Source organism: Castor canadensis, chromosome 8, assembly GCF_047511655.1.
Source record: "Castor canadensis chromosome 8, mCasCan1.hap1v2, whole genome shotgun sequence".
NCBI classification, from domain to species: Eukaryota; Metazoa; Chordata; class Mammalia; order Rodentia; family Castoridae; genus Castor; species Castor canadensis.
This window is the reverse complement of record NC_133393.1, coordinates 120,347,129-120,359,670: the sequence shown is the minus strand read 5'-3', so window position 1 is coordinate 120,359,670 and position 12,542 is coordinate 120,347,129. Positions and strand designations below refer to the sequence as shown.

General features: G+C 34.4%; 1 protein-coding gene across 23 annotated transcripts in view; it reads left to right on the top strand.

The window, feature by feature from the left end:
- Positions 1-12,542, top strand: part of Ppfia2 (PTPRF interacting protein alpha 2) — a 454,825-nt gene that overhangs the window by 332,520 nt on the left and 109,763 nt on the right. For all 23 annotated transcript variants that reach the window (XM_074084029.1, XM_074084040.1, XM_074084032.1 and 20 more), the window contains 3 exons: positions 3,249-3,470; positions 10,247-10,393; positions 11,390-11,524. In XM_074084029.1, the coding sequence (XP_073940130.1) occupies positions 3,249-3,470; positions 10,247-10,393; positions 11,390-11,524 (504 nt within the window). The remainder of the gene's footprint in view (positions 1-3,248; positions 3,471-10,246; positions 10,394-11,389; positions 11,525-12,542) is intronic.

Here is a 12,542-nt window from a genome sequence, read left to right as displayed (position 1 = left end):
CCAATTTTAAAAGAAAGAAAAAAGCCCATACAGATAATGGGAGAACAGGGTTTACAGCACAGCACTTAAAACTTTAGTTACATAAAAAGGACATAAGCTTTTAAAATGATAGCACAATAGCACACATAATAAACGGTTAAGACTTGTGTAAGTTGTAAGCTAAATGTGGCTGTTTACCTTGAGAAAAACTTGAAGTTTGTTTGAAGAAGTGGGTGATAAAGGGTTAAAGGATTTCACTTATTATGAGTGTTGGATGAAGAAGTATCTAAGATCAGACAGGAAGCTGTAATATAGATGTGAATGAGAAAATGTTAACATATGCAAGGACCTGAGGTCCACGTGCATTAAATGTTTGAAGAATGCTCATGTGTGAATTTTACATATTCCACCTGCTGAACCAAGCTAGGTGTCTGTTTCTTCTATTTACCCAGTGCTTCTCAGGAATAAAGTTACACATAGGAGAACACAAAATGTACATTATGTTCAAATTGTGTCCTAGTATATCTTTGGTGCTGAAACAAATTCATATGGTTAAACAAGCATTGCAGCAGAACTGTTTGTACTTTCTTTGACTTTTCTCCATTCTCTTTCTATTTAATTGTGTTCTTTTTCATATTGTATTTTTCCTCAGTTGCTCCACTGTTCTTACCACATATCTCCAATGTAGCCAGGCTATAAAACATCCTCTTTTTCCTCTTTTTTAATTGATAAGGAATCATTGTATTCTACTTTCAAGTTAATTGACAAACCTATCACATATCCTACATGTCATTTTTTGGTGAGAATACTTAAAGTCTTCTATATTAGCAATTGTGAAGTACACATTATTCACTAGTAGTCACTTGGCTGTACAGTAGATTACTAAAACTTATTCTTCCTGTCTAACTTGAACTTTGCACTCTTTAACAAACACCTCCCCTTTTCTCACTACCATTAGTTATACCATTCTACTTTCCATTTCTGTTGGTTTGACTTTTTTAGATTTTTACATATGTGAGATCAAACAGTATTTGTCCCTCTGTGCCTTGCTTAGTTCACTTATTATAATGTCCACCAGGCTCACCCATGCTGTCAAAAATGAAAGAATTTCCTATTTGTTTATTTTTGTGGAACTGGAGTTAGAACTCAGGGCTTCATGCTTGCAAAGCAGTAGCTCTATGGATTGAGCCACATCTCCAGTCCATTTGGCTCTGGTTATTATGGAGACAGGGTCTTCTGAACTATTTGCCTGCCTGGCACCCTGTTAATATTCTTCTTTTTAAAGTCAGAATGGTATTCTATTAGTGCACACACCACATTTTGTTTATCCACTCAACAGTTAGTGAATCCTTGATTCCTATGTTCGCTACAGTAAAAATGTTACAAATTTCTCTGACATACTGATTTTGGTTCTTTGATTTCCTACCCCTAGAATGAGATGTTAGTTTAATTTGTGGTTTCTTTGATTTCCATTAAGGCCATACGAATTTACATTCCTACCAACAATACACAAGGGTTTCCTTTTTGCCACATTCTTGCCAACACTTGTTGTCTTTTGACTTTTTGTTTCATTTATTTTGTTGTTTGATACAGACAGTGTCTCACTATGTAGCCTAGGCTGGCCTTGACCTCATTATATAACACAGGTAGGCTCAAACTCATGCTCCTCCTGCCTCAGCACCAATTGCTGAGATTATAGACATGCACCACCATGCTCTACTCTTTCGATCTTTTGATAATCGGCAAACTAACAAATATGTGGTGATGTTTCATTATGCTTTGAAACTGTATTTCCCTGAGGATTTGTGATGTTAAGACTATTTTCAAATATCTGCTGGCCATTTGTACGTCTTCTTTTGTGAAATGTCTTTTCAGAACCTTTGCCTATTTATTAACCTGGCTTTGCCTGCTATTGAGCTGTTTGCTTACTGTTGAGTTGTTTGATTTTCTTATTTATTTTGTATATTACCCATGGGATATTCTTTTAGGGGCATACTTTTAAAGATATGGGTTGCATTGTTTCTAGATAGCCTTTTCAAAAGTTGAAATAACAGTCTCAACATATTTAACCCTTTCAGCTTCCTTCCTATGGATTGTGTGCCCACATAGTGTTTACACTGACAGCAAATCAAGACTTTTCTATGGTATACGTTTCTTCAAACTACTTCAGGGCCACTACAGTGATAACATTCTTTAAAAATTATATATGTTCTTCTGCTGTATAATTTAAAATAAAGCTTACAAAGAATTCTAAATTAAAATGAAAAATATTACAGTTTCTGTGTTTCTATGAGTTGATTAAAATAATAGGTTGTGTTATATTAGCAGAATGTGTGTTAATAATAAATGATAAAATAATAGCTGGCAATTAATGATTAGGATATGCAAATGACTTGTGCTAAGTTTTATATATATATATTTTATATGTATATATAACATACAGCTTTATTCATACACATATATATGTATACACTTATATAAGTTTTCAGTTCATAAGCATCTCTTAACCTGTTTGAAATCTACTGACTTTCTTTTTTTTTTTTTTTCATTTTTCTTTTATTATTCATATGTGCATACAAGGCTTGGTTTATTTCTCCCCCCTGCCCCCACCCCCTCCCTTACCACCCACTCCACCCCCTCCCGCTCCCCCCTCAATACCCAGCAGAAACTATTTTGCCCTTATCTCTAATTTTGTTGTAGAGAGAGTATAAGCAATAATAGGAAGGAACAAGGGGTTTTGCTGGTTGAGATAAGGATAGCTATACAGGGCATTGACTCACATTGATTTCCTGTGCGTGGGTGTTACCTTCTAGGTTAATTCTTTTTAATCTAACCTTTTCTCTAGTTCCTGGTCTCCTTTTCCTATTGGCCTCAGTTGCTTTAAGGTATCTGCTTTAGTTTCTCTGCATTAAGGGCAACAAATGCTAGCTAGTTTTTTAGGTGTCTTACTTATCCTCACCCCTCCCTTGTGTGCTCTCGCTTTTATCATGTGCTCATAGTCCAATCCCCTTGTTGTGTTTGCCCTTGATCTAATGTCCACATATGAGGGAGAACATACGATTTCTGACTTTCTTTTCTATAGTAATGTCAATTAAGTTCTCTCAGAAACTTTTTTCTCCAAAACTCATTCTTTTCAGAATTCTGAAAAGAATTTCACTGAGAAATTTTATTTTTCAGTGTGAAAGCTATGCTTTTATTTCTTAAGTTCATAAATTTTAAATTGAAGATAAAGAAATTCCTAAGTGCCATTCCTTTGTCTATTCCTGCAGCGTCTGTCCAACGGCTCTATCGACTCGACTGATGAAACTAGTCAGCTAGTTGAACTACAGGAATTGCTTGAAAAGCAGAACTATGAAATGGCCCAAATGAAAGAACGTTTAGCAGCCCTTTCTTCCCGTGTGGGAGAGGTGGAACAGGAAGCAGAGACAGCAAGAAAGGATCTCATTAAAACAGAAGAGATGAACACTAAATATCAAAGGGACATTCGGGAGGTAAGTGGTTCATACTACTTTCTGTGTTTACTTCCTCGGTTCTGCCTCTGAGAAGCTCTTTCCATAATTTCCCCTAATGGCATGTAATCTGTACTTCTCAGAATACCATAGTTTAGGATGCATTGTATTAGTTATGTACTTTTTCGGTGAGGCAAAAATAGTTTACTTTATCAACTCTTTAAATATGTATGGAAAGAAATTTTTAGCATCAAATTTCAGATATAATAAAGACTTACTGAGGCTTTAAATGATCTTTTTTAAAAATTCAAGCTTTCATTTTAAATAACCACGTGAGGGATATGAATCATGACTCCTATAATCTTACCATATCAGAATATCAGGCATTAAACTGTCTCCTCTTTCATTGGTTTTGTATGTATGAATGTGAATGCATATGTGTGAATGTGTTATACACACACACACACACACACACACACATACACACACATATATAACACCACCTGTCTTTTTCTATATATCCAGTTCTTGCTAGACTTAACATTGTTTTATCTATTGAAAACAGAGTACTTTAAAATTAGTACAGAAGATACAAGTAGATGTTTTACTTATAACATTGCTAAATTATCTTACATGGTGAAATTTCAGAATCATCTTACTTTCTCACAGTTGAAAAGAAAATTATTTCTGCCTGTGAAAATTTTGTCACAAGCTTTCACCTTTTCTATTTTTTACATATTTTATAACTAATATATTTTTATCTTTTTATAAAAATTGTATATGCAAAAATATTATTGTAGTTGACTATTCTATATATCCATTTAAGAAATTTTTTATTGGGATGTATTTTTTGTGCAGGGGGATTCATTGTGATGATTCCAAATGGACTTATAATGTACATTGGTTGGATCAACCCCACCATCTCTCCTCTCTCAACCCCCTTTTTACCCCCCTTAAAGCAATTGTAAGAGGTTTCTTTGTTCTATTTCATATAAATATATGAAGTCCATCAACCACATACTCTCTCTTTAATCTCCTCCATTCAACCTCCCCCTTACACAAGTAAGTCCCCCCACATTGTACCTACTTTACAGACCTATCTTTCATTATTAATATTTAAGTTGATGTTCACAGGGGTTTTTCAATGTATACCCACTGTGAATATTCTTTATTTTGATCCATTTAACCCCTTCCATTGCTCTCCCTTTTTCTTTTACCTCCCATCCCTCCCCAATTTTTCAATAGCTTTCAATATGTGTCCTTATATCCTCTACCTACACAGATATTTACAATATTTTTGGTATATTTAATCCATTCTCTCTTGAGCCTATTTTATAATACTTTTGCCTCCACCTGTCTCTTAAAAGTATCCCTATGAAAGTTCTTATTGATGTTTACTTTACCAAATGAAAGTATCAGTTCTATCCTTTGGAACACTTGTTCTACTTTCTAATCTTCTTTCCCTGAGCCATTTTTACTGAGCCAATGGAATGCTATATACGCTTCTGAATTTCCTCCATATTTACTTCTACTTTCATCTCTAGGTCTTTTCCCTTATCACTTCCCTTCTCCATACTTGTCATTCTTCCTGTCTCATCCTATGTTTACTTCTCTAGTAAGTTTATGCAGTCTCATGGCTTTATGATTCCCAGATGATATTTCCAGCTTGTTTTTCTCTCCTGATTTCCAGATGTGTATATCTAAATTTCAAAATTAGCATCTTTAAGATTGTTTTCTTGATATTTTCCCAATAAGCCTAGTGCTCCAGCAGTTTTACACATCCATTATTGTTGCTCAGGTCAAAAATCTTAGAGCTGTCCTTGGTACGTCTCTATCATTCACACACTGTGTTTGATTCAACAGTAAATTTTGCTGTCTTTACTATCAAAATATATATGGAAAACCTGGGTCTTCCTAGCTTTTCTGTGTTTCAGACAATTTTTACCTCCCATGAGATTATTATAATAGTCTCCTAACTGGTCTCTTTACTACTGCACTTGGGTCATGTCAGACTATATACTCAATAGTACTGTCTAAAGAGCCTGCCTGTGAATCAACCCACATTACTTTTCTGCTTAAAATTCTTGTTCCCTATGGTAGCTATTTACAAATAAACTCTCCCTCTCTTTTTCATATATTTATTCCACAGCATTTATACCTCCCTGACATTATATATATATGCATTGATGGTCTACATGGGCTTCACCTGCCTGCCTTCCCCACTACTCATAAAGATGTACAAGTACTGGGATGTTTGCTTTGTTTTGTTTCTAATTACCTACATAGCTATGAGAGCTTATAACAGGTACTTAAATTGTTTTGATGAAAGAATGGATAGATACTTACAGGTATTGACAATGAATAAACACCAGGATGCATGGATGAGATTAGAATACGGACTAGAACAATGCCGATGTCTCACAGAAAGGTAGATGAGCTATGAAGTGGTAGGTTCACTGCAGCTCAGTGATCAACCTTATATGAATTAATACTTCAAGGATACACCTCTCCTCTTCACTTCTTCCCACAATTCAAACTCAGACAATGTATACCACTGATGAAGTTTAATAAATCTTCTGTACCACTGTCACTAGGTACATTTCTTGAACTTACACTTATTCTATATTTCTTCATTCTCTTGGCTCCATAGATTTAGTTATTTTCCTTTTATTGTAATCATTCAAGTACTCTGTCTATAAATATCTAATCTAGTGTCACTTATGGGTAGAACCCAGTATCTCCAGCTCCTCCTTTCTTATTTCCCATTTAAAAATAACACCCTGATATTAATAGTCTCTGGACATAGATGACAAAAAGCCCTGTCATATGGAAAATGTCAACTTTCTGATTCCAGGTATTCTTTCATTAGGAGTATATTCTAATGGGTAAGGCATTCTCTTTTCACAGGGAATTCTTCTAAAATATAATTATTCTTTGAAGCTGCTTAATTTCTAGGTAGTCCTATTTTAGAAGAGGTTCATGAAAAAGAAGTATTTCTCATCATCCATGTCTGAGAAGAGGTTGCAAATACAAACGTTTTAAGAGCCAGGTAGGCAGTTTGAGTATGTGAAATGCCAGATGCAAGACAGTAGGAAATGACACAGTTGACAATGTTAGGAAAACACCGCACACCGCACACAAAGGAGGCTCACAAGAGGTATCTCATGTCCAAAGTTTAATAAGCAGGCTGGCTGGCCGAGAAGACAAAATGGCGCAGCAGCTTTTCTCGATGGGTCTGGCCTTAAGTAGCATTTGGGAGAAAGCAAGGACTAGGGACGGGCAAAGAGAGGTGGCAGGAGATAAGGGACAGTGGGGCTTTGTTCTGCAAGGGATGAGACCAGCTGCCAAAGCAAGGTCTAGGGGTGGACAAAGGAAGGTGGCAGGAGATAAGGAACAGTGGGCTTTGTTCTGCAAGGGATGAAACCAGCTGCGGCTCAGGCTAAAGAATGGTAGCAAGGGGCAGTTCTTATCAGACAAGACCTGTGAAGGGAGCCCACAGTCAGTCTGACTTGTTAAATGTCTCACAATCTTTGTAAATGAGCACACACATTCACACTCACAGGTCACCATAAATGAAACATAAAATATTTCTGAAACATTCAGTTCTCAAGATTCATGTCCCATTGGTTTATTAAGGCTCTCTCAAGGACCACCAACCATATGTAAAAACAATTAACATTTTATTTAATTTCCCTTATTTCTCACTATAGAGAGATACTTATTATCATTTTCGCTTTTCTCAAATAAGGACTAAGTCTTAGTGTAGTAAAGTGACTTGCCCAAGGTCTATATACCATCTGTTCCCTCCATCACTAGGAAGAAATAGAATTAGACTGGCTTCCAATCGTGTACTTTTCCAACTGTCTGTCACCTCCAAATTCAGCATTTCACTCAATGGTAATCATCATAAAAAATTCAAATGCAATATAACTTCCACCTAATAACCTTTTGTTCATTCTTTCCAATAAATGAGATGAGAATTTCATATTTTTAAGAAGATGTCACTTTAAGTTCTAGACTTTGTTCTTGTTTTCCTGAATAATATGGGATGTGGTCACACAAAAGCTAATGAACGCCAAGTTTCTTATTGGGGAAAAAAAGTTATTTTTTCTTGGTATTCCTATAATATTGCTAGCACTGTACAATTTCTATATTGCTAAAATAAATATTTGCTGAATTGATTAAGAAAAAACTTCAGGGATAGGAAAAACAACAATCTGATTTAAAATGGAAATGCATTTTGCTTTGCACATGAGAACAACCTAACATATCTTAAATTCATTGCATGATTATGGTTTCTGAATGCATTTTTGTAATTTTTCTTCATGAAGAAAAAAGTCTACCCAAACTTTACTTTTATTTAAAGTTTAGTCTCAGTTGCTCATTACATTGATTTTGGTATGTAAAAGTAGGTGATCTGGATTAAAGATAGACACAATACCCCATGCTAGAAAACAGAAAATCTTATAAAAGTGGCTTTGCTCTCTACTTTTTAATCAAGAAAACCACTAACCATGTATGAATAATATCACACTGAATCTTTAGCTATGCAAAGAACTAAATTTTTCAGTGAAGTATTTTAATGATATTTTTGTGAATAAATCTAGTTTATTTTCTTAGTTTTCTATTAAAAGTTCTTCAAAAGTTTACTAAGTAAAGAAATGAATGCATATCAGTTTGTCTTTTCTTCTATTTAAAACATATATATAAACTTCAGGTCAAGTGATAATTGGATCTTTATCCTTTTGCTGTTTCTAGGAACAGTTTTTAGAAACTAGAAAAAGCTTTTTAGAATTTCCAAAAGACACAGAGGAAAAGCTGTTTCACTGACCTGTAAATTTAAAATTTACTTTTAGCAACACAGCCTGCAGTTAAAAATGGAATCACCCACATGAATTACTGAATAAAAAATATAATACCAAATTCATATATGACTCCTACCTGCAATGCATACCATAGACTGAGAGCACTTAATTGTGGTCAAAATAGCAATCAATTATTAAAAAGCAACTATTATCTATCCAGTGTATACTCTACATGAGGCACTATACTAATTACTTAAAATATTGTATCACCTAATTCTTAACAGCAATGTTATGTGATGTTAGTATTCCAGCCAAAAAACCAAAAACAAAAAGAATTTGAAATTGTAGTAAGTGATGGAAACATTGACTCATGATAACAGATTTAATAAGTACCAAAAATCAGGACTTTAGAGAAAGTATATACTACTTTAGTGCTCATGTCCTTGAGAAACAAATTTGTGCATTTTCCTGGATTTCTTGCTATTAGAATTCACTTAGAAATATATGCAGACCAGACTCAAAATTTTCTATTTAGGTCATAAAATTGACATAATATTACAAAGTGTTGTATGAAAATGAAACTGACAGAATATAATATTTTAAGAAGTTGTCATTTTAAGGGGTACTCTAAGATATTCTTCCTACACTAAGATTAATATATATGTATATATACACACATAGACATATATATAATAAAAGTGAAAATTTAAAATAGAATCTCCTATTCGTGTCAGGCAACTGTTTTGCTACTGAGCTATACATATAGACCCAAACTTCTCTTTAACTACTGAGCTACTCTTTTTTGTGTGTGAAGTTCAGATCTGTAATGGTAGTTTATTTCTTATTTGAAGATTGCTTTGCAATTTGAAACTGTAGCCACCATTGTAAAAATCTTATGGGATGCAGCTCTACCCATTATGAGCTAATTTATCTGGCATTTCTTTTCTAAAAATTTCAATTCTAGAGTAAAGTAATTTCAAAATGTACTCCTTTACATTCTCAGAAAGAAGAAAACTCTTGGTTAATCTATGATACAAGGAAGTTTCTGATAAATAAGTTAGCAAAACTCACATGGAATTTTGTACTCCTTCCATGAAAAGAAAAGAATGTGCCCTTAAGCACCTGTACACCCATGTTTGTTCCACCATTATTCACAATAGCCAAGCTATGGAAAAAGCCAAGATACCGTACTACTGACAAAGGCATTAAGAAAATGTGGTATTTATGCACAATGGAATTTTATTCAGCCACAAAGAAGAATGAAATTTTGTCATTCACAAGTGAATAGGTGGAACTGGAGAACATCATCTTAAGTGAAGTTAGTCAGGCTCAGAAGTCCAAAAACCACATGTTCTCCCTCATATGCAGTTTATAGACTTGAAACAAATATTATTGGACACAGGTCACACACTAAGGGGAAAACATTCATGGGAGGAATAGGGAAAGGGAAGGGAACCTAAAACTTGAATGTAGTTGATGTGCCCACTGTAGAGGAGCAAATACAGTAATCTTAAACTGACAGAGGCCACTATGGGAAGGGGACCAGGAAGTAGTGAAGAGGTTTGGTAGAGGTGAATCAATGTGGGTTGTAATACACAGGTGCATGGAAGCAATGCTAGGAATCTCTCTGTAGAGCTATTTTTATCTCAAACTAACAAAAACGCTATGTTTTGGTTCTGCCCTGAAGCAGGGGTGAGGGCGTAGCGTCCTACAGAATGTGCCTTTAAGGAAACCATCATGTTTATATATCATTTTATTTTATTATTTTTTATGAATAAAAGCATGAAGTTCAACCTACATTGACATGGCCCTCAAACCTTAACAGTAGAAAGTTTTTCTCCCAGTAAGCAAGGCCAGGCCAATATATATCATTTTATTTTAAACAAAATATACGTTAAACTAAGAATATGGTTTGCTTTTTACTTATTTACCTGTTTATTCATTTAATTTATTTTTGAGTGCTGAAGACAGAACTCACTCACTCCTGCATAATTATTTACATTTTCTTTCTAGGCGATGGCACAGAAGGAAGATATGGAAGAAAGAATCACAACCCTGGAGAAGCGTTACCTCAGTGCTCAGAGAGAATCGACCTCCATACATGACATGAATGATAAACTAGAAAATGAGTTGGCAAATAAAGAAGCCATCCTACGGCAGGTTCAGTATCCCTGTCTTGGTTTCTTTTGGGGCCATATATATGCCCTCAGAATTTTCACAAAACATGGAGTTAAAAAAATACAGTGTTTCTTGACAGATGATTAATCATGCTGTAAAATTTAGAATGGAGATAACGAAACAAATGTGGTTTCTAGTATGCAATTTACTTTTTTGAATAATGAAATTACTTGTCTTAATAATAATTTTTATTTATTTTGGCACTGGAAATGAATCACTGCTGCACTATTACACCAAGGAGTTTGCATTACCTCACATAATTCTAGCCGCCACTTATATAGTGGTGTATGCAGTATAATAACTGCATTTTGATCCTTAGGTATTAACACTTCCCCAAAAATGGTAAATACAGAGCCTATAATGGCAGCCTAAATCTATAGGACTCTAGGACAATAGTGGTCCAAACTATGACCCATGGGTCAAATATGGTATGCTGTCTGCTGTTATTAAGAAAAAGTTTTAATGGGACAAAGCTGGGCCATTTAATCACCAATTATTGCTTTTGTGTTACAAGGCAGAGTTGAGAAGTTGAGACAGACTTAGGGTACACAAAGTCTAAAATATTTCCTAGCTAGCCCTGTACAGAAAGTCTGCCAGCACCATCCCTAGAACCTGGACTCATCATCACGCAACATTCCCTAACCCACTGCAGGCTAATAGCACGACTTTCAAAATTTTGTTATCATGGCACATCTGAACTTTGAACACTGAGCCGTAGTCCATGTGCTCAATTGCGTACTCATTAGCAATATCTTTTCATTGGCCATGCCAAGAGCTTTTTTAATGTGCTGAATTTTATTAAGGAAATTTGATAAATAATATACGAAAACATGATGAAAAACATCACTTAGCACATTTAGGTGTGGTCATAGCTGATTTTAAGGCTAAACACTTAGCGGAAGTACAAAGCTCATATGATCAGTATTGGCTTATTCAATTCTAATCCTTTAAGTGTGCCTTTTGCCTTTCATATTTCAGATGGAAGAAAAAAACAGACAGTTACAAGAGCGTCTTGAGCTGGCTGAACAAAAGTTGCAGCAAACTATGAGAAAGGCTGAAACCTTACCTGAAGTAGAGGCTGAACTGGCTCAGAGAATTGCAGCCCTAACAAAGGTACTACTCTGAAACAATTGGTCAGCCTATATACTTACAGAAACAACTGGTAATCAAAATGCAATCTCTAAATGTTTTCTTTAGGCTCTGTAAAAGTTAAATTCAATTAATCTTTGGTGTATTGGTCTGCTCTTTAATGAACTTTTTCTTGTTGCATATTTCTTAGTTATGGTGACTTGAATGATTGCTATATGACTGTGATGATTACCTTGCCTATTTAAACATTAATATAGCAAACAAATTTTGTTTTATTGTTATAATTTCCCCCAGTCATATATGCATATAGGGATAATCATGGAGATAAATGATTAATGATGTTTAATGTTTCAAACGTGTATACAGGAAGCAACAATTTAATAGCTTCACATAAGAGGTTTGTTATTAGAAGTACAGGAAATAAAATGAAGAGTTGATTCCTTTCACGCTATACTATGATGAAACTTATTAAAACTTGGAAGTTAAACCTTCATAGAACGCAAAATTTGAAAGCCATTAAGTAGTCAGCCAAGTAGTTTTTATACTTGTGGTTTCTTCTGAAAAATTAAAAGAATAATACTGTGAAAAGTATTAAAAAATTTCAGCCAGAATATGGCCAGTATATTCTATAGCTATATATTGTAGGATTCTGCAGCCATTCTAATATGAAAGAAGACTATTCTGACCAGTCAAATGGAAGCAACATTGCTTCCAAGGATATATACACTTCTACATATACAGATACAGAATAAAAGTCCTGATTTTGTCACCAATAGCATGTTTGATTTCTGATATAAATTCAAAATATACATTTTAAATGTTCACATAATCATTGCTGTTTACTAAGTTTTCCAGGCCAAGCAATAAGTATGATAAACAAATGAACTTGAAGTTTACAATTCTGGTATTATGTATAACTTAAAGTAATTGATGCAGTGATGGAAAATGAAGCAATAAACACTTTTTTGAAAATAGAGATCAACAGCAGGCTAATTTTCCATTCATTAAAATAGTTACTCAGGTAATGAGAAGGTAAAAATTT